Consider the following 23,427-nt stretch of genomic DNA (forward strand, 5'->3'; position numbering starts at 1 on the left):
TCGTAATAAATTTGTTCACTTTCAAATGAAAACAATGCAGCTCTGCATTTTAATCGCAGGTAGTATTTGTGTGCGATAATATAATCCCACTTTAGTGACAATTTCAAATTTTAAATTAAAATAAAAACAAAAATGTCTGCGCATAATAGAAAACAATTTACCGACAATAAATTATCAGCCAAAAGCAATCAAGAAAAATATACATTTAATACCATTGTATTGCAGCATTTAAAATTGTATAGCCACAAGCAATTAATCCAAATGTAGGCAAATAAACTGTTTTGTGTACAGCCGTGGCGAGCGAGTTCAAATAAGTAAACAACAAAATAAATACATTTGTAAATTCATTATAACCAATGCCTAAAAGTAGGCTACGATACATGGCCAATACATTTAATGCCAGCGTGTGCATGCATGTGTGAAATACTGTTAATGCACCGTGTAAATGAATACTTAAAAAGACAATAGAGCATTTAGTGTCAGCAATAATTCATATTTCAGAATTTATAGCTTTTTGTAAAGATTTACATATGAATGCACCACCATACCTAAATACATACATACATAGTATTTGCATTTACTGTAAAGGTTTTGCGTACACGCATTTTCATGCTTACCTGTAAGCAAAAATAATAAAATTTCCATTAAAATAATTGCATTCAATGCAGATGGCAATCGAATTGAAAGATGTGCGCATGTGTATGTGTGGCTCATTTATAATCATCACAAAGGCACATACTCAAAAAAAAAAAACAAAGACCAAGAAAGCTATTTTTGTTTTTTTAATACGCATATTATTCGCATACTATACATATTTACGTTGATTTAAATGCAAACGGTAACATGAAAACAGAAAAAATAGTGAAATTTTGAATTTCGCATAACTTTTGCAAACATTTTTTTTTTATTTTTTTCTGTTGGTGGAACTTCATTAGAGGTTGATAGAAAATATCTGACCAAATTTCATCCAAATTGAAAGGGATCGCTTGCAACCATTGCTCGATTTGACACGGAATTGTCCTTATACAAATTTATACAATTTTATACACTTTTGTTTATACAAATTTACACATATTGGCCCTTATTCATAAAATTTTTTAAGTAGATTTAAAAAAAGGTTTACTAATTGAAAAATGTATGACAACGTAAATTTATAAAGCTCTTCAAACTCACTTTGTTTTTTTATGAATAAGGCCATTTGTTTATAGTTATGTTGTACATATTGAACACACTTTATTTTTGTAAAGCCATTCAGCAAAAATTTCTTTAAAATATCATACATACATATGTACATATGTTTGTGCATATATACATTTCCATAGGGGTATTCACGATCCGGTGCATACTGTCTAGAATGGTGAATAGATAGCATAAATAGGATGATTGTTGTTGTTTCGCGTGCTCATTCTATCATTCTTGAACTAACTATTAGAATTCTGCTCCAGATGTCTCTCGCTCAGGGAAAAGAAAATTAAGCATTGCAAAATAGATCTAGAACTACTAAAAAACATTTAAGAACAGAAAATTATAAGCAGTAAGCCAAAAAAATTCCTACAAAATCATGGCTATCTGCTGTGGACGCTGTGCATGACGGTATTGCTGTTGATTAAAAATTGTTATATCAAATTGGTTTCTACTAATCGTATTTTAATAATTTTAATATAAAAACTATTAAATATTGAAACTGACTATTCAAATACACACTTACCTCAATTGAAAATTAACCACGCTAAAGAGCAAAAAATCCAAGCAGCTGAAAATTAGGGGCAAGCACTCGGCTCTAATGTTGTGCAATTGGTAGATCAAAAGTGTCAGTAAAGTGTTCCATTCTGACAATTACATGGTGAAATGGTGGCTGCTGAAAATATAAAAATAAATTAAAAAATTATTAATTAAATGCGCATAAGTATTTATCATTTTAATATATATCAAAGTATATGTTTTACCTCAAAAATTAATACATATTTTAGTTTGAGGTACTTAACGGAAGGGATATTTTAGCAAATTTTGGCTACTTTTCTTGTTTACTATTTTTTAGGAAAATATAGCTTACTACAAAAAAAAAAAGCAACATGTAAATCAAAATCTCAAACATTTATAAAAACGAATTTTAACAAAGGACCATACATACATCAAAATTTGAAACTTTTTAATAGATTTTTTTACACAATTTTGTAACATATTAAATTTTAATGCAATAAAGTGCAAGTTTGAAGCGACGTTAATTTTTTAAAATATTTTGGTCACGCATTTTCTTGAATACAAAATATGTTTGACACTTTTTTTTTTTGCATGCAGAAAAAGATCAGCACCGTCCGCTACAACGAAAAATACCAAAATTCAGCGGCAAGTCCCAGCTACATAAAACTTGCACATTTTTCCAAAAAATCCAATTAAAAAGCTCAAGCATTTTGGTGGAAATTTTGAAATTTTTACTTACAAGAAATAGCCAAAGAATGCTAAAATTTATTTTCCATATTAAATATTTTCGCCACTGTAGATATTTTTGTTTCATTAATTCTTTGAACAATATAGCAATACATAAGTATTTGTAGATATGTGCTCTGCACTATCGTCAATTTTACGCATTTTTCGGAAAAAAATAATGATGGTTAATGATTTAAAAAAATATGATGTTTTTAAAGATTGGCATATAGTTTCTCAGGTTTATGCAAAAAAAAAAAGATTTAACCCTTGGCGGCCGTGGGATCTGAAGGACCCACTTTTTCTTTTATAGTTTTACTAAAAAGTTTAAATGCACTTTATTTCTTAATTAAATTTTAAATTACAAATTTCAGTTTTAAACCAAAAATTTTTACTTTTCGTATCAAAAAAAAACAACAAATCATAACTAAACTTACGGCTCTATTCTGCATCACTGAAAAATTCTTATCACAGTTTAAATTTGTCAGTAAAAAAAATTTTGTCACCGATGCTGAATTCGGCTATTAAAAGCCCAAAGAGTAACAGAATTGTAAGATCTTATTTTTACCCTATTTCCACGATGACTTTGCACCCTGCGTTGTTTTTTGTGTGTTCTATTCTAAAATCCTCGTGCGTTTACAGCAGTGGTGCTTAACAAATTTAAGTTACCGAGCCAAACGATAACAAGGTCAATATTTCTTTTGGGGATTGCAAAAAATATTTCAACCTCAAACTAGAAATAAATGATATAAACATTGGCCTGAGCAAAAAAAAAAATTGGAACACGAAAGACTTCTTTTTACACAGAAATAAAAGGAGTGAGAAAATACCTTTCTACTGAGACCTCACAAGTCTAAATCAGAATAGTTTTGGCCCAGTTATTCAAGTTTATCGTAAATCAATCTTTGAAAAACGTTAAAAAAACGGCATAAAAAATCTCATTATTACGATTCCGTTGAAAATATTTTTAAATATTTGTATGCAGATTTGTTAAGCTTCATCTGTTTTGTCGTCTGAAGGGATTTGTTTTTTTTTTTCTTTAAAAAACTATTTGTATTCATAAAAAACTCCATTTTCAGGGATATTTTCAAATCGCTCCAGCTCACGTAAATCTTAATATTTTTTCGAAATATTTTGGTGGACGTCTTAAAATATAATAAATTTTGTAATCCCGGTGGAAAACCTTTAACTGTTTTTTGTGATGCAGTCTAATGTACATACATATTTAAATGAGTCTCCATCTCGCGCTAGGAAAAGTAAATTCCTGTTATTTGTTATTTTAAAATATAGAAAGATTAGCGATCGAAGAATGAGCCAAAATAATTAATTTTGCCTACAAATATGGTATATCTTTGGTGGCCTATCACACCGAGTTTGGGGCTCGGTAATATGAGCTACCAAACGTGCACAAAAATTCACTTTTTTGTATTTTAATTACGAGAATTTTGATATCTGTAATATATTTTCCGAACATCCATTCTCATAATGCGAAAGGTTCGCAAATAAATAAAAAAAAAAATTGGTTCTAAGCACCACTATTCTACGAAAAAAATATACGTATGTATGTATGTATATACCTACTTGATGCGCCGATAAAGTTTGTATATTTGTGCCACTTTCTTCATCGTTAACTTTCCAATGCTAAATCGGCTTAGCTTTATGGCCTTCACAGCATTCAAATGCACATGTTTGCTGTACATAGATAGTTCATTTGCCTTATGTCTACGTTGCCATGCAAATTATCCCAATTGTGAATACTTCAATAATGGCATGTGAAAGATATTCACTGCAGACATGCATAACGAACAACAACGCTAATACAAACCTAAAGCAATCTACATACATACACAGTATGTTTGTTAACCCGCCACGGGGCGTATACGTAACTGGAAGCAAGTGTACATACATACATATGTATGCAACTACACGTGTACATAGTAAGTATTTCCTTACAAGGGTTCTAAGAATTATTGGCGACTATACTGAGTTCCATTTGGCTGTTCATTCAACCTGATTTTTCTCCTCAATTTCCAGCAGTTTCTTTTATTACCCGTTTCTTTGCTTTGCCTTTGGCCTTCAGCATCAGTTTTATCTGCTTTTCAATTTACTGCTGCTTCACTTGTTGATGAACAGTGAATTGTGAAGGATTGACTTTGGTACTGACAGTGACTAGTCGGTCTCAACGGAAATGTCTGTCGTCGCATGTCGTTGTTGTTGCACGTTTGATAAGAACAGTTGAGTGAGTGCGTGCGTGAGTGAGTGTGGAAGGATTTTTTATTTAACTGACGAGTACAAGTATTGTATGTTTTAGGTACTTTAAGTTGCAGAAAGGAAAGGGCAAATGAACAAACAATAATCGCCTGGAATAGATTAGAAAAATGATAAAATGAGTTGATATGAAAGGAGTGCCAGTTACTGTCCAAATTCCACCGCTTTTCTAATTTAGAGAGATTTCTAACTTAGCAAGTCGTTTAATTTATATAAATAAATATATAATATATAAATATATTTATTTATATTTTTGAAAGTCGTTGGAGTACTTGGAATTTACCCGATATATTCCAGTTTATCCATAAATTCCGACAGTTTGATAGATATCGATAATTCGCTGAATTTCAAAAGTACTATAATCCGATCAACAAATTGCGATACCTCGACTAATTTCGATAATTGTGCATTTCAAGTGCTCTATAAATATATATAATTCAAAAATATATATGTATATATATATATCGATATAAATCGATAATTCGATATACCGTGTATACCGTGTATACCGCGTATACCTCCATAAATTTCAATAACTCGGTCAATTTTGATAGCCCCAAAATTTTCGAAAGCTATCGACAAATTTCGATAACACTTCACACGTGTTACCAGAGTATAGAATTCGATAAATAGTGATAACTCGATAAACTTATATAACCTTGAGATTTCAATAACTCGATATATTTTGAACATTCCAAAAACTTCGGTACGATAAATCGACAAATTTCGGCAAACCTGCTACACTCTTGATAGCAGTGGGTTGAATAAGGAAAATGAATTAGCAACACGAGTTAATGGGGTATGCATAGCTCAGTGGTTAACGCTTCTGACTTTGTACATCGATGACGCGGATTCGATCCCTGCTGAAGTCTAGAAAAAGTAAGTCTGATAAGGAGATGTGGTGATCCCCGAAATAGCTGCTATAACTTCTACCGCTTAAACTTTGTTGCTTTTTCCATTTTTTCTAATAAAATAATCGTGCTACAAAGCACAATAAAAATATTAAAAAAAAAAAAAACAATCAATCTTTCTAGTATATTGATGATCAACAATTTATGACCAGTTTTAAATGAAAAAAAAATTTTGTGTCAAATTTTAATACGATAAAAATTTATGATCATTTTTAGATGACCATGAATTTTTTTCCGGTTTCGAGATGAGTTGAAATGTATGCTTAGCTTTTAGATGAACAAAGATGTATGTACAGTTTTCAAAAATCAGCAAAATTTAAATCGAATGTTTAGTTGAACAGAGATTGGTGCCCAATAAAAAAAAACTTTGCCTAGTTTTTGATGAGCCAAAATTTACGTCAAGCTTTCAGATGAGCACAGATTTCTATCTAGTTTTTTATATGACTAAAAGTTTTTAAGCAGTTTTAAGATCACCAAAAATGTATGTTCACTTTTCATATGAGCAAAAATTTGTGTTATATTTTTACAATAGGCAACAATTTCTATTAAGATATGGGATGACCGAAAATGCACTCCCAATTTTAAGAAAAAAATATGCCCAGTTTTGAAATGTCTGCACTGCATCACTTCACCATTGGCAACATGCTTAGCTCTGTGGCGCTGGAGTCACTTTTAAGATAGACTCCTATTTGTATGTATTTTCGTTAAGGCCACGGCTGTCACGAGGAAGCTTAAACTTCGACTTGGACTTTCTAGTCACAACTTTTATACAGAGCGGCTTTAAACAGATTCTATTGTGAATAAATATAGCAAGGCTGGACCTGTTATTGTTTCCATATTCGAATATTATTACTCAATGCAAATATGTATGAAAAAATGGGTGCTGGTATTTATGGACCTAGCACCACACTTTCAATCCAAATGGGCAGATGGCAAAAGGTGTTCCATGCTGCTTCATTAGCAGTCTTAACCTGTGACAAATTAAATAAGGCTATTAATGAACGTCCATTTAGATATCTTTTCAGATAGGTAAGCGGCCAGCCGGAGCTTCTACAACAGGATGATCTAATCAAAGCTTGCTAAAACGGTTTTGACACATTTTGGTGGGTAACAGAGCCTAATGCGGTCAAAGTAAGCAAGCTGCCGATGTGTTGACGTGAAAAGAATCCTCAAGGGACCTTTATTGTTCTAATTTTTTGTCATTCGAGAGTGATAGTTATTGAGGGAGTACAGTTAGAATGCAATAGGTGAGCGCTATTGGGCCTTAAATAGTGTCCTTGCCATAAGAACTAAACTATTATATTAGGTAGACCAAATATCAGATTCTTTTCTATTCACAAATATATATGTTTTTTTTCAGTACACATTCTTTTCTTTCGCTGAGTTCCCTGCAGAAACTTTTTTTTACCAAATTTTGACAAACGCATTATTTTTGTTATCTTTTTATCATTCCTCAACCTCTTCCCTTAAGTATACTTAATTTATAAAAATCAGTCATATGCCTAATGTATATAAATATGTATATTCCCTTATATGTAGTATGTATATAGGCATACATATAGTACATACATATGTGCAATATACATAAAGCAACACTCACATTCGCTTTTGCTTAACTATAAGTATGTATATACATATGTACATGAACCCACAATTCAAACAAACTCACGCAAACAAGTCACGCCTCAACGTTTGCAGCTAAAACACGTGACAAATGTGCGTAGAGCACAATGAATGATAGGAATTTTATGCCTTTAGCCCCTCAACTACCAGACACTTTCTAAGAAATATTATTTTACTGCCAGCAGGACACGTTTATCGACACATGTGAAGAAAAGCTGACAGCACACACATACTTTTGGGTATACACGCATGCCTAGCAACCTCCCTGCAACGGTATTTAATGATGGTACACACCTTTTAAGTGAGAACGAGCAGCCTACGCCATCAAAGCACCAAAGTGGCCGTGGCAGGAGGGAGTGCCATTAAACCAAGACTGCATTAGTAGTCACGCACGCAAATGTATACATACACATGTACATACATACTTATCAATTTATGTACATATGTATATGTTAGTATGTATGCACACAACCTTACCTACCAGTGCTGGCCTTAGCTAAATGTGCACGACTGCGCGTCGATAAAACAGCTGCCAACTGGGTGAGTGGTTATAGGCGTTCTTCATCGGCGCGCAATATTTACACTCAGCATAATTTAATTTTAGAGATATCAAATTGAGCAACAGGCATCGTAAAAAAGAAGCCTATGCCTACACATCTACACATATGCCACACTTTTCGCAAACCTTCGCATTGTCTGTCCAATTAAAGCAAAGAGTCTGGCAATTTGTTAGTTATCGGCTGGTTTGAAACTGACGGAAGCGCACCGCACTTGCTGCTGATGTAGTTGGTCTGGTATGCCAACTACTACTTCTACTTTTACGAGTATTTTGTATGTCGGTAGCTGTGTAGATGCGTGCCGTCACTTTCATGATAAAACGCAATTCAAGGTTAAAGTGCACTTTGACATTCACTCATTATTCCTGAACTATTTATGTGAGCACTTTTATAGTATACCTACATACACCATAAATGTATGTATGTATGGATAGAGGTCTATCTGGTTATAAATTCACATTCGTATGAATTTGCAAACACGGAAGAATGTGACATTGCTGATAAACGAGTTTCTGGAATTTCAATTGAGCGAATATGTATGTATGTATGTTAATTAGGGTGGTTCAAAAATGTCACTCCTAGTATTGTTCTATCCCGAAAAAAATTTAGCCTCATTTATTTTTTTCATTTGGAAATCAAAAAATACGTAGAGGTCGCTCAAAGCGCTTAAAGTATTCCATGTATTTTATATGGGAAAAAACTATTTTTCATAGAAATGGTATAGAATTCTTAAAAATCGATATTTTTCGGTCGAAAAAACTCTGCTTCTCTTCAGGAGAATCCCAACAATAACAATACCTATTTATTTAACCATTTATTCATAGTAACTATATTTTTATAAATAAAAAATCTTTAGTGTTAAAAAAATGGTTAACTAAACATTTGGATATTATTATTGGACGTCGCCTGAAGATAATCAGAGTTGTCCGATTGAAAAATATTGATTTTCAAATATTCTACACCATTTCTACGAGAAGTTGTTTTTTTTTGTCATACAAAATACATGGAAAATTTTGCGCGCTTTGAGCGACCTCTAAATATCTTTTGATTTCAAAATAAAAAAATAGGGATACATTTTTTTCGATATAGAACAATCCTAGGGGCTGAAAGCTTTAAAATTACGACTTTACATTATTTTAGACCACCCTAATCTATGTACATATTTCATAGGCTCTATCAGCAGTCTGTAATAATTTAATATAGAATTTAATTAGATCCAATGAAATATGAGAAACATGGTGAAAAATAATTAAAAGTTAAAATAAATTAACAACAAAATAAAAGCGCAAGGTTCTTTTTTGGTAGTTTAATGAAAAAAACTGCTACCGAGTGCCGGAAGAAAGCGCCGTAGGGGGTTATAGAATATAATTTTTTTAACTGTATCGAATTGTTAGAGATATCCCCAACAGTTTTCGTGTTTTCTTCTTTGTAATGGGAATGGTAATGGTAAGAGTAATGGTAATGGTTATGGCAACGCTGATGGTAATAGGAGTAGTAGAAGTTTTTTACTATAAGTTTCATTCTGACATCAGGATTTTTTTCGAAGGATTTTGAAGTTCGAAAAATAGAATTCTATATATAGAAAACCATCAACCATTTTTAACGCCTTTTCTGAAAATTGAGTTAAGGGGCTCCCTTATATATATATATATATAAACGAGTGTGCATTATGGAAATACTTCCTAACTTATATTTACGAATGTCATTCGGCGTATTGCATGTCCTTCAAAACAGAAAGGGCTGCATATATTTTTCCCTCTTATTAATAAAATTCTCATCATCTACATATGTACATACATATTTTTTCGATATTACCACCAGGAATATTTAATTTCACAGTCGAGTTCACATCTTTGCATGCCCCTACGCAAGTAAATTGCAATGACAAGCCAAACTGCGTATTTACACACGAGAATATATGCTTCAGTGTATGTAAGCAAAGCAACAAGTGATATTCCTCGAAGAGAGCACCAGTAACGCTGTGAGGGCTTCCAGAAAGAAACAGCGCAACAGCAAAAGCACTTCAGGCAAATAACAATGGACATAGCAGAAACTTAGACTAAAAAGAATTTCAATAAAGCATGTCCTTGGCGCTTAAACACGCTTGCAGCACACACACACATACAAATGCTAATAACAATGAACATCACGACTTACGGCGACAACGCCAACGCCAATGACAATGACAACGACAACGACAACGACAACGACTGCAAAGCGAACAAATGCGCTGCCATCGGCGAAGGCCACATTCCGCTACACTTCCGGCTGTAGAATGAGAGTCAAAGCAAATATTGAATGTCATTGCCATTGACATTTGCAAAAACACAGCCACACATACTTAAATATACACACATACTCATACCCACCCACTCGAAACCATTTTATGCCTCTTTTATTGTAATAGTTTTGCGATATTCCTTGCTTGCGCGCCGCTGCGAAGTTAGGGCGTTACGCGGAGCATCAATGAAGCTCAAATTTAATTCAATAAAAGCTTAACAAATAAAATGCTGGGGCGTTTAAGACTGCACTTGGTAAGAGCACAATTTTTGCTGATTCTGAAACTGCGGCTATGGCTGGGGCGTATGATCAACATTGTGGTTGCAATGACAATTGCTGTATGCGCCCAACCCGCACGCTCAACACCTCCGCATGCATTCGCGAGAACAATAGCAGCAAAAGTACACAAACAATTTTAATAATGTTTATTTTTACACAATACAAGTGGGTAAACTAATGCAAAAGTCTATGGCAGGCAGGCAGGCAGGCAGTCAAGCATTCAGCGGAAGGCGAAAGAAGGCTGATGATATGCAGTCAAGTTGTGACGTTCATTGTGTGTTGCAAACAATAGCGCGTACATATACATATATGCACGAAGATATTCACCCACAACTGCGAACAAAGTTCCAGCGGTTACACCTTACATTTCCAAGTCTTTGCTTCACTCAATGTCTGCTTGTGCACTTTTTACTCATTTCCTTACGTATGCTTGAGTACTTTCATGCTGTGGCTTGCAGCAAGAGGATAGGTATAACAAAAGATTGGAAACGGCAAAGTTTACCTCGTAAGTGACAGCAATACAATAAGCAAAGCGGCGACGCTCGCAGTCGAAAAGTAATAAAATATGTTGGAGTAGGTGAAGGAATTTCTTGTGCTGTACGAGGCGAGGCCACACTGGAAAGCGCAATTGTACAAACAGTTGCGGCGAAAAAGTTCGCAAAAATATTTGAGTTTTTCTTTTGTGGTTTTCTTCCTACAATATTTATGTACATTCTCAACTGTCAACTTAGTGCCTTTTGTGGCGTACACTTCTCCGCCTACATTTTTTTTTTTTGTAAGCGAAAATTTGCTACGTTCCTGACCAATTGTGTTAAAATTTATGTTGACACTTTCCAAAAGAGTGGAAGTCGTAAATAGCAGCAGCCCTAAGCCACAAATACAAAAGTACATTTTTTTTTTGCTCCGCACAAGCAAACATACTCAAACCTGCTTGGATAATGGGCAAATTATTTGAACTTTTCATTAAAAGTAAAAGTAAAGAATTGTGACAGCTGTGTTGAGAAAGGAAAGCGAAAGGCGAAAAAGAGCGAGAGAGCAGAAAGGAGTTTGGAAAGTATGCGCTTTGAGCTCCAAATACACTTTTGTTTAGGGCTTCTTTGGAATGAGCTATTTTAGCACAAGAAGTACCACATTAATTGCAATTTACACATATGTGTATGTATGTCCTAAGTTCTTACTTGCATGAAGAATTAGAATTTTCGGGAAAAACTACAAATATATATATATATTTTTTTTTTTTTCAAAAAAGTCTTGCCATATATGTTCAGCATGTAAGTGTAGTAAGAAGATTTCATACTTCTTTAAAGTTATTATTGGTACGCATATATGTGCACAGAAAGTTACGAGGAAATCCAGAAGAGTCTCACAAAAAAAACTAAAAATGTTCTTTAAAAAAATCACGTTCAGTGTCCTCATTCAATAATAAATCAAAGATTTGATAAATATTTCTTAATCAAAGATTGCAAAGATGTTAATTTTATCTATCAATTTAATTGAATTAAATTTTTGGAGTAGGTGGCAACCTTTCTCAAACATATTTTCAGCAGTAAAGTTTCGTAAACCTCTTTATTGTAATATTTAATCCTACTAATATTATAAATGTGAAAGTTTGTGAGTGAGTGTGTTTGTTTGTAGCTCCTTCACGCTAAAATGACTGGACGTAGATGGATTAAGATATAAAATATTTTTTGAATTGCCACCTTCTCAAAAGTTAAAATCAACTATTTATCCATGTTACAACAATGTGGGCGTCAAAAAAGGCAATTTTAAAACGTTTTATTTCAAACATATTTTTGAAGACAGTTGCCACTTTTTCAAAAACTTAAAATCAATTTCATTAACTACTTAAATCAATATGCTATGGCTACCAAATGCGAAAGTTTTAAGACAAATTTATTTTTAAAGAGGGTTGCCATTTGTTAAGAAATTCATATACAATTTACTTAAAAGGTTAGACGAAATGTTTAAACATGGGTATCAAACAAGAGATGGTTAAGAAAGCTTTCCTTCAAAAATATTTTTGAAGAGAGTTGCCACCCGTTTAGAAATTTAAAATCGTTTTTATCAAACCTACTAATATAATAAATGTGAAAATTTGTGGGTGAGTGAGTGTATACGTTTGTTGAAAATTGGCACTCTTATAGGCTATGATATCTTTGAAGAGAGTTGCCACCTATTTTAAATGAAATAATTTAGTATGGGTACCAAATGAGAAGGTTTTAAGACAAATTTATTTCTAAATATTTTTAAAGATTGTTGCCACATGTTAAGAAATTAATAATCAAATTAGTTAAAAACAGGCTGCGGGCTAAAGCTAGTTAGTAATATGATTTAATCTCATTCAATTTTTCACAGCAGTGGCAGCTCTGTCCACAAATAATTTCGGCTGTAAATCTTGGTAAATCAATTTTGTTTGATTCATATATAAAATAAAATTTTTGTAATAGACGGTAGCCCATCTTCGGCTGTACGACTTCTTGAATCTCTTTATTTTGGTACCCATATTGTAATACTTAATTTATCTTATGAATTAAATTTCATAAAATTTTTTAACCCGATGGCAACGCTAGGAAAAATTTCTTAGCCTCTTGATTTGTACACCCACATTGCAATATTTGCTTTAGTTTTAACTAAAACTGAAACTTTAAAACTGGTGGCAACTCTTTAATTTTTTTCGTTTAAACGATCCGTGTGTTCTAGCGAACAAAAAAAACAAAAAAACTTAAATCGGTGTAGCCGTTTTCGAGTTTTTGCTTGCTGAACAAACGAGCTCAATGTACTATATATTCCAATTTATTTGATCGATTCCATATATATATCTTTGTATGTATACAGATATATATATACCTATACTTAGATAAATAGGAAGTATATGCAGCATTTTAATCCTAATCATTTTCTTTTCCAAACAGCTCTAAAAATGTATGAAAAGAGATTTCTACATAGTATACGTGCAAGCTTTCAAAAGCTCTGCATTATTTGTTTGTAAACAGATTTACCAAAACAAGAAGTAATCCTGTGTAGGACATAAAAATGTCAAAATTCTGGATTTTTCAATCAATTTCTTTAGTTCGTATGTACATATGTATGTTCTCAACACAAAGACTTGCTCTGCAATTCGGGTATATCTGTGTTTGCATTTTATTTACCTACAAATGTCACAATGTCGAAGAAATCCAAGAATTTTTATCGCACAACAAAGCCTTTGTAAAAGACTAAAATAAATGAAAGGCAGAAACTTGTCGAGTGGAAAAAAATAGAGTACCTACATTCAGCGAGTAACAAAGGAGAATTTTTTTTTTTTAGTGCGAAAAATTACTCGTATTCCTAATCACAAAAAGCTTTAACATGCAGCGGAAATGAGCTCCACTTTCTAAACTAAATTTATTTTGTTTTTAAAAGCGAAATATTTAGCCAGTTAAATTATCTCAAAGTAGTTACTTAGATTAGATACTTTTTGGAGAGACCACTTCAAGTTTTAACTGGTTTAACCAATCAGAAACCAAACAAACAAACAACTGACATCCGTCGATGCTTTTCAAATTCCCAGATATACGAAAACATAGATAAGACAAATTGAAATTAAAACAGAAATCTACATCAGCTTGAGTGCCCGAATGTCTACAAAGTTCCCCCAGATAAAAATCAGTACCATTACTTACCTTCAATTGGCAAAATTCAATACGAAATTTCGACTATAAAAGCGTTGCGCAGAAAATTTTCTGCCATAGTTGTATATCACCGCTTAGTGCTATACAACATTTAACCAATCTGCATAGGTAAGTAATATTCTACAAATACATTTTTACAAAAATTTTAGGGGAAAAAAAAAATTATTCTGCCTTACTATTTCCAACGCTTCTAACATTTCACTTCTTTTCTCTGCCAACAGCACAATGTTCAAGTTCTTCGTGTTCATCACTATTTGCGCCGCCTTGGCCTCGGCCAATCTGGTGCGTGTGCCCATCTACAAGAACCCCAAACACAGCAAGTCGCACCAGGCTGTGAAGACCGAATTGGCTTACTTGCGCTCCAAATACAATGTACCCAGCGCACGCAGCGCCACCGAGCAATTGGATAATGATCTGAACATGGCCTACTATGGCAAGATCACCATCGGTACACCACCACAGGAATTCTTGGTGCTCTTCGATTCTGGTTCCTCAAACTTGTGGGTGCCTTCGGCTACCTGCCCCGCCAGCAACCAGGCTTGCCAATTGCACAGCAAATACAATTCAAACGATTCCAGCACCTATGTGGCCAATGGCGAAAGCTTTTCCATCGAATATGGTTCGGGTAGTTTGTCTGGTTTCTTGTCCCAGGACACAGTCCGTGTAGCTGGTCTGACCATTCAAAACCAAGTATTCGCTGAAGCAATGGAAGAACCCGGTACCAGCTTTGTCTACTCGAACTTCGATGGTTTGATGGGTATGGCCTTCCAAGCTATTTCCAACGACGACGTGGTGCCACCTTTCTACAATATGTGGTCTCAAGGACTCATTGATAAGGATGTCTTCTCCTTCTACTTGGCTCGCGAAGGTACCTCCGACCAGGGTGGTGAAATGATTTTGGGTGGCTCTGATCCCAGCTACTACCAAGGTTCGCTCACCTACACGCCCATCTCTCAGCAAGGCTACTGGCAATTCAGTTTGGATAGTGCCACCATTGACGGACAAACCATGTGCGGTAGCGGTTGCCAAGCCATCGCCGACACAGGCACCTCCCTCATCGTTGCCCCCTTCTACGCTTACTTCAGCTTCATGAATGTTGTGGATCCCGACTTCGATGGTGTGATCGATTGCTCACTGATCAACTCTCTGCCTGCTATGGAATTCGTTATTGGTGGCAACACCTTCGCCGTGCCAGCATCGCAGTACATTCTTGAGCAGGACGGTGAATGCTCATCTGCTGTCAGCTACATGGGTACCGATTTCTGGATCTTGGGTGATATCTTCATTGGTCTTTACTACACCGAATTCGATATGGGCAATAGCCGTATTGGTTTCGCACCAGTCGCTTAAGTTCATTTATTGGATGGAGATGATAATCTAGCTTTAAGAAATTAAGGCAGGAAATATTACTTTTTTAATAAATCTGAATGATGTAAAACGTGAAAGCATTTCAATTAATTTCTAATTAAGTTGCTCTAATTTTTTCGATCTGCATCAGAGTTGCGTACTAGCATTCGGTAGGAGCCCTTCCTACACCGCAAGTTAAATTAGCTTTTGTAGAAAGGGTCGATATATTTCCACGATACAAACTTAATACTTAAGGGATTCTCAATCTGCGTTAATTATAAGGCTGGGGTAGATTATCGCATCATATTGAATGTAGTTAGGGCGTACCAAATGGGGAGGTATACGAAGAAAAGTAAAATGTTAACAAGGAATGTAGAACGTAGGAGTGAATTAATTACAATATTTGCTTATTTTTTTTTTTAAGCCGGATCTAGTTAAATTTTAAACAAGTTATATGAAGTATTAAAATATGACTGTGAAACGAAGAGGTTTAAGAATGCTTTTGTTGAAAATTATTTTCGATTACAGTTGCCATTTATACGAAAAGTAGGACTGGGAGTTTCATCCGGATTTTTCAACTAACCGGGTAACACGAATATTCGGATATCCGGAGAACTAAATGAAAAATCCGGATATTCTCGAAGCTGACATAATATTTGGATATCCGAACATCCGGATTTTTCCTTAGGTCTCCGGATAACAGGTATTAATGAAATGCAAAATAGGGCAAATAAAAACAATAAAATAAGTCCATTTTCCTCCACTCTTTTATGACCATTTTTTGTTTTATCAAAACGATATTTTCATTTCCCACTACCAGGCGCTCATATATGTGCAGTAACAAGTTTGCTATTTCTACGCACAAAATATTTTGTATAAATATTTAAATTTCCAAAATTCTACTTTTGAATTTCAAAGGCTCCTGGAAACAAATTAAAAAGTTCTACAAACAAATTTATTGAAAGCTTGCTACTTCATATTTATGAGCGCCTGGTATTGTGAAATGAAAATATCGTTTCGTAAAAATAAAAACAAAATATATAAAGTTGACCACGAAAGTTTATTCAAGGCTTTAAAATATCATGGAATGAGTAATGAAAGCTGCTACGATACTTTTTTTCGTAGTGAATGCTTTACCAAAATGTTCTTGATTTTTTTGGATTTCCGAAAATTCGAATGTTAACCGGTTCTTCGCAAATCCGAATATCCGAATAATTGTACAAACGGATATTAACCGGTTATCCATACTATCCGGATTTTATCCGTATCAACGGATAATCCGCCTGGATATCTGGATATTCGAAAATGCGGATAGTCCCAGCCCTAACGAAAAGTCTATCTTACTATGTATGCATACGAATAAGTTTTTTTTTAAAGCACTCACTGCACAGAGCTTGGACGATATGGATGCAGGTGGAAAGAAGTCATGAAGACAGTTGATAACAAAAAACGGTTATTCTTAGAGAAGGAAAAATGAGAGTCACAAATAAAATCTTTCACATTATTTAGTTACCTCGCCTCTCTACGAACAGTACATTTCCAAAGAAAAGCTGGCATCGGTGCGCTATCGACTCATGGAATATTCAGGTGAAGGTATTTATCACTTATTTGGTCCATTCTCTTTTATACAAAAATTTACTTGGAAATGTACTATATGAAGATGTAGAAAGATTATTCGTAAAAAAAGTGTGAGTAACGTTCGTCAGGTCTTGAAATTAGATTCATGTTTTAGAGGCTTTCAAGCATATAATTGGAATTTTTTTGCGCGACTTTGCAAATATATGTAACTTCCGATTTTCTCAATATTTCGATTTTCAGCTTCTTTTTGCGTAATTTCGCCAAAAGAATTTTTCGAACAATGAGAAAATTACACCAAACATTGGGAGAAAAGAGAATGTTTGCACCTATGTATATGCACCATTCTTTCAAATTTCAAAATTAAAGCTAGAACTTAGAGTAATTTGTGGTAAAAAAATTTTATCACTTTTTGAATATTTTTTCCTATTGTTGGCATATTCTTGACCAATAATTTTCTAGTATTTCGAAATACTTTTTAGTATTTCTAAATACTAAACGATTCAGAAAAAATATATTAATGGGATATTTTTGGTTCTTTATTTTAGAAATTGGCAAAATAGGGCCAATTTCACAGTGCGTAGCCAACTCAGAATCGGCAGTTAACTAGATACAGATTTTTGTACTGAAAATCTCTAGTTAACTACTGATTGAGAAATTGGCACTGAGAAATTGGCCCATAATGAAATGTTTCGTAATTTACGACGGTTTTCAAAGCATTGAAAGATCTTCTCCCGATTTTGTTTGTACTTGATTGGGATTCTACGAATTTACTATTTCATAAGATTCTTCTGGATTCTTCCGCAATTTTTCGGGATTTTCGGAACAGTTTAGAGATTTTCGAGATTTCTTGGAATTACTTTTTGCACAAGATTTGTTGAAGCTCTATTTACTTAGGAAAGAGTAACTAAATACTTTTATACTCAGCATATATACTTTTGAAATAAATACATTTTTATGACATCCAAATTTCGTATAGAAAGTGGCTGATTATTTACAACAACATAAATACTACATAGGTAAGTTTTTAATAATAATAGTTTTGCCCATAACCAGTTTGAAGTCGTGCTATGCGCCTTTTAAAATTTGACTTTATATCAAAAATCCAACAAACCAACTTTAAAAAGTCCCGCAAGTCAAGATTTATTTCCCCAGCCAGGGACCGAACATAACAGTTGTTGATGAAAACTGTCATGGAAAAATTCACTATCAAGGAAATGTTCTACAACTAAGTAATAAATAGCAATCGATTCGTTTTTCCACTGAGACTCAAATTTGGAAAAAAAATTTTTTCAATTTTTATGCAAAATTTATAAAAATTACAAAAATATTTTTTGATTTTTATATTATAAATCCAAAATAACAATTATTTTTTACTTTTATATTATATGTCTTAGATAACAGTTATTGAAGTTATTGATTTCAGTCCGTGACTTTTACTTTTAAAAGTCATCAATATAAATCAGTCACCAACTTTTATTTTTTAAATCATTCATATAAATTTCATTAACATTTTTCGCAGTTAAGAAGGTGTTGTGAAACAAAAGTTTACTTCGACTTATACAAATGGCATTTACAAGTATGATTTAAAAAATAAAGGTCAGTGACTGATTTTTATTTATGATTTTTATAAATAAAAGTCTTCGTTAACTGTTATTTACGACATAAAATTTAAAAATCAAAAATAATTGTTATTTTGGATTTAAAAAAATATTTAAGGAGTAATTAATTAAAAGTCAAAAAATAATTGTTAAAGAGCGATTTTTTTAATAAAAGTTGTAACTGTTACGCTCCCTGTCCCCAGCAAATATTATAGTCGTACAGTATTCATAGAGAACTGAACTCAATGCAAAAAATTTCCAGTTCTTCGTTTTTTGACTGTTCTACATATAAAAAAATTAGCGGTGATATTTATAAAACGAATTCAAAAGTTTTCCGCTCATCGCGAACTTTCTGTTTTAATAAAAACAAAAAAAAAAAAAAACATATTTTGCCCTATTTATTCTTATCTTCCAGAACTTATTAGACAGCTTGCGTGACTGCAACCATTTCTTTAGATTATTCGTTATTTGGGCCGATGGATGTCGTCAGAATTATTTTATAATTTTTTAATCTAAAGTGGGTTTTCAGCAGCTGGTTTGAATTTTAAATGGTTTTATCTAGCAAGTCATCTAGGAAAATTGATGGAGTGCCATTTAAAGTTTGTGAAAGACATAACTTATAATAGTCGAAGACAAAATTGATGGCCCGTAAATTTTGTGCGATCTTATTTCTGGCGCGTCTTTTTCTTATCATCGCAAACTTTATCATATCTACTTATATATTTATGCATGTATAAACTTTCTCGCATTCTTCAGCTCAATTCTTTTACTATTTCTATTGATAAGTTATTAAATACTCGTAGGTGTTTATTTTTATTCCCAGATTATTAAATTTAAATATTCATATAACCCCGATAAATTGGATTTTTTTGATGTCTGTTTTAATTAGCTGCAATCAACTACTCTACGTATTTACGTGCATATGTAGGTACTTATGTACATATATATCGAAGTGTGAGCAGCCTTTCGTTTCTTACGGTACTTTTCCTCTACATAATTTCTAAACAACCGCTTTGAATGTCGCTTAATTAGGTTTTGTGGATTTCATTAAAAATGATTGTATAAGTACATATGTATATAGGTATGGAATCACTCCGAGCGCCTCGTAAAACGCGTGAAAGGCGCAAATGTAAAAGTAAAGCGCATCATAATTAATGGAGGATGAAGTACATATGCATACCGTATACTGTACATATATGTGTGTATATTAGGCTGCATCACTCCCCATAAAAAAAAATTGGTTATGTGTTTCCATTGGAATTAGAAAATCTATTATGTTTTAAGACTTCCGCCAAAATATTTCGGAAAAATATTAATTTTTGTTATTTATGGCCTTATAACAATTATATTCAACAACTTTATTGAGCTTCAGACCGTTTTTAATGAAAAATGTTTGTGAAAAAAACGACAATTTACATTTTTAGTAGAAGTGATAGCTATTTCGGAGATCACTACATCTCCTCCTCATCAGACTTCTTCAACTGGGAACTTCTACCAAAAAATGTAAATTGACGTTTTTTTCACAAAAATTTTTCATTAAAAACGGCCTCAAGCTCAATAAAATTGTTGAATGAAAACATGTTAAGATTCGCGAGAGCTGGACCGATTTGAAAATACCTCCAAAAATTTAGTTTTTATGAATAAAAATTGTTTTTTTTAATTTTTTTTTAAAAATCTCCTCATTATTATGAATCTGTTGAATTTTTTCATTTTTTTTATTTTTATGCAAATTTTTCAAGCTTTACTTTAAAAATACTTAAAAAAAATATTTTTATTCATAAAAACTCACACTGTTTATTTCTTTGCAACTAAACTCATTAAGATGAACGAGCGTCATTCCAAGTTGAATTAATATGTTTTGATATCTGCACAAAAAATTAAAAACTGGGACTTAAATTAGTTTTTTGCAAAGAAATGAAAAGAGTGAGAAAATACCTTTCATAAGTCTAAATCGGTATAGTTCTGGCCCTGTTATTCAAGTTTTTCCTAAACCAACCTTTGAAACAATTTAAAAAACAGCATCAAAAGTCGCATTATTATGATTCCGTTTAAAATTCTTTTTATATTTTTATCCAGCTTTTTTTAGCTTAAATTGTTTCATCAACCAAGAGTATTTTTTTGAAAAAATTCATTAAGAAACTATTTTTATTCATGAAAAACTTAATTTTTGGAGGTGTTTTCAAATCGGTCCAGCTCACGTAAATCTTAATATTTTTCCGAAAAATTTTGGTGGAAGTCTTCAAATATTTGTAATTCCAGCGGAAAAACCTCTTATTTTTTTGGTGATGTAGCCTAATGTGCATATCAACGTATTTACATATTTGAAAAAGCTGCTATGCAAATCAGCTCATACAAATGCAAGTGCGCTTGTGTGCAAAATAAATGAGTGGAAAGGTAAATGTTCATAAATAAAATATGTTGATGAAAGCCGGTGTACCACGGCGCAGTATTTACTAAGTATGTTTTTATATGCAGGGTGCCTTAAGACATATCAACTTTTAAACTTGAAGTCGTATATTTCTTAGAAAATTAATAGTACTTTATTGAAATTTTTAGAGTCAAGTTAATGACCTATAGGCCGCATACTTATTTAAAAATTCTGATAATTTTTGCTCTTACAAATTCCGGATTATTATGGGGAGGTTTATTGGTTACGATTGAGGTACGATAGAGCTGGGTGGGGTTTGTAGTTATGTGGTAATGCAAATTCCCGGATATCCAGTCTTGCTTCGTCATAGCTTTATGTGAAAGAACGGAGTCCTACTCGAATACGAATGGCCTCGCACCACTTTACATTGCCTATCCAAGATTTCACAACCGCTTCTAAAACTACGACAAATGCATTAGCATTTAGCTGGAGTCCTTTGGGAAGGAAATGGGGTGGCATGGCATATCACAACTCTCTGAGCCGCAACATTCGCCAGAAATTGTTTACGCAATGCATCTGAAACTCCTGAAGGTTTCGAGCGTAGCCCCATATAATTCCATAAGACTGTTCCAGTTCTCACTTTAATACACATATATGTAGGTTGTTTTAAGGTCATTCCGATTTACTTGTATAGAATCGAGAACAGCTACATATATCTGCATTAGTTGTGTTAGATTCTTGCATTTATGATTAGAAAAAAAAATGTAAAGCGTGTATACACGGAGTTCCACTAATATCCTCAAATATCTGACGCACCCTATATGTGCATTAGGGTGATCAAAAAAAGTTTAAAATAGTAAGCTTTTACCTCCTAGGCTTTTTTTTAAATGGAATAAAAAAATGCCATATTTTTTGTTAAAAAAATATATATATATATATTTAGAACTGCCTCAATGCTCATGCAGTTTCCCGTGTATTTTGTATGGGGAAAAACACTTTTTCGTAGACTATAAAATTCTTAAAAACCCAATATTTTTGTTATTGTTTCTCTTCCAGAGAAAAAAATCCTAAATGGTGACAGCTTAACATTTTAAACTTTTTTCCTCGCGTGTGTTTTGGGACCACTCTAATGTACATACGTACTTATTTTAGCTCATTTTCATTTAAATAACAAATATTTAATTGAATTTTGAAGTGTTAGATGAAAGATTAGCATTTTGAATATTCTTACCTTCCATCTCATTGACAATTTAGTAAAACTTGTGACTTGCAGACATACATATGTACATACAAGAAAACGGTTGCTGTATCAGTAGTATCAGAAATTCGTCTTTCAGTCTAAAGCCAAGAATAAAATAGATATACATACATACATAAATTTTAATATTTCCTTTTCTAAGAGCATAAAAAAAAATCTTGTAAGGAATTAGTAGGAAACGGATTTGGGAATAGAATTCTTATTTACCGTTTCTTTAACAAATCTATTTAAATATCTTATTTGTGCATCAACACATATCTACGAGTATAAGCATGCATATGTGTGGCTAAATGTATACGCATATAAATATATATATTGATTTTTGCTTATTTATTTCCTGCCTTTACATCCGCATCCATAAGATTATTGAGAGATAAAAGAGATTTGTTATTGCCTCACGTTTTCACCATTATAACCAGCTGTTAAGAGTTGCGTAGGTCTAAAGCTGCACCCCTACTCATTTTACCAAAATCTAAAACACATGGAAGTATTTATTGTAAATATATATTTTCTGCTTACCCATGAAAACGCTAACAGCTTTTTTCCTTTGAAATGTTTTTTTTTTTTTTTGGAAACAAAAGAGATGAGCAATTTGTGAAAGAAAAATTTCAGAAAATTTAGCTTTAGATTAGGGAAAAACTCCAAATTGTCAGGACATAATGAAGAAAATATCTTAAAATTTAGTGGAAAGCCTGAAAAAAAAACAAATTAATCAGCATAAAACGATTTCAATTCATCTGGCCAAAAATTTAATAACATAAGCCACCACGCAAAAAACGTTTAAAACGCTTAGGAAGAGCAGGGGAAGAGGTTTTTAGTATAACGAGCTCATAAGGTTCAAAGAAAATCAACTACCCAGTCCACAGGCTTGATATCAGAGGGAAAGAGAGAAAGATGCGGAGAAAGGCAGGTTAAGTAACAGAAAGAGGTAAGCCTGTTGTATTTGTTTATTGGAGTCTACCTCCATCGACATCGGGTCTGGCTTCCCCGAGTAAGAGTTATACCATCGAGTGAAAAAAATACTAAGGAAATGGAATAAAGAGTGGGCGATGTGCCAAGCATTAGGAGCATTAATGACTTTGATGGGGTCGCCAGCGATTGGAAATTTTAAGAGTGCAAATGCAAAATAAGTCGGAATGGATTCCTTACATAATTTAATGAATTTTTTTATAGTTAGGCCTATTTAACGATGTTATGAGAAAAGCATAATTTAAGTGTACTTCCGTAAAGGATACTCCTCTTAACCACCACTTATCACTTATGGT

The 23,427-nt window shown here is 33.1% G+C and overlaps 1 protein-coding gene and 2 long non-coding RNA genes across 3 annotated transcripts in view; 2 read left to right on the forward strand and 1 right to left on the reverse strand.

Moving 5' to 3' along the window:
• Positions 1 to 1,708: 1,708 nt before the first annotated feature.
• LOC108359458 (uncharacterized) overlaps positions 1,709 to 23,427 on the reverse strand; it is a 67,339-nt gene continuing 45,620 nt past the window's right edge. Inside the window, exon 3 of the long non-coding RNA XR_001846927.1 lies at positions 1,709 to 1,858. This is a non-coding gene — a long non-coding RNA (uncharacterized LOC108359458). The remainder of the gene's footprint in view (positions 1,859 to 23,427) is intronic.
• LOC108359459 (uncharacterized) overlaps positions 1,785 to 23,427 on the forward strand; it is a 60,019-nt gene continuing 38,376 nt past the window's right edge. The window contains exons 1-2 of the long non-coding RNA XR_001846928.1: positions 1,785 to 1,851; positions 2,408 to 2,414. This is a non-coding gene — a long non-coding RNA (uncharacterized LOC108359459). The remainder of the gene's footprint in view (positions 1,852 to 2,407; positions 2,415 to 23,427) is intronic.
• LOC108359457 (lysosomal aspartic protease-like) lies at positions 14,110 to 15,363 on the forward strand. The gene is made up of 2 exons (XM_017611335.1): positions 14,110 to 14,121; positions 14,235 to 15,363. The coding sequence occupies exon 2, from the start codon at positions 14,239 to 14,241 to the stop codon at positions 15,361 to 15,363; it is 1,125 nt and encodes a 374-aa protein (XP_017466824.1). The 5' UTR covers positions 14,110 to 14,121; positions 14,235 to 14,238.

Source organism: Rhagoletis zephyria, unplaced genomic scaffold (assembly GCF_001687245.7).
Source record: "Rhagoletis zephyria isolate East Lansing unplaced genomic scaffold, Rhagoletis_zephyria_1.1 Rzeph_scaffold_00395, whole genome shotgun sequence".
In the NCBI taxonomy this organism is placed as follows: domain Eukaryota; kingdom Metazoa; phylum Arthropoda; class Insecta; order Diptera; family Tephritidae; genus Rhagoletis; species Rhagoletis zephyria.

Bases quoted from the DNA above. Each gene is read 5' to 3' on its own strand.
- LOC108359457 (XM_017611335.1), top strand. From the start codon at position 14,239: ATGTTCAAGTTCTTCGTGTTCATCACTATTTGCGCCGCCTTGGCCTCG.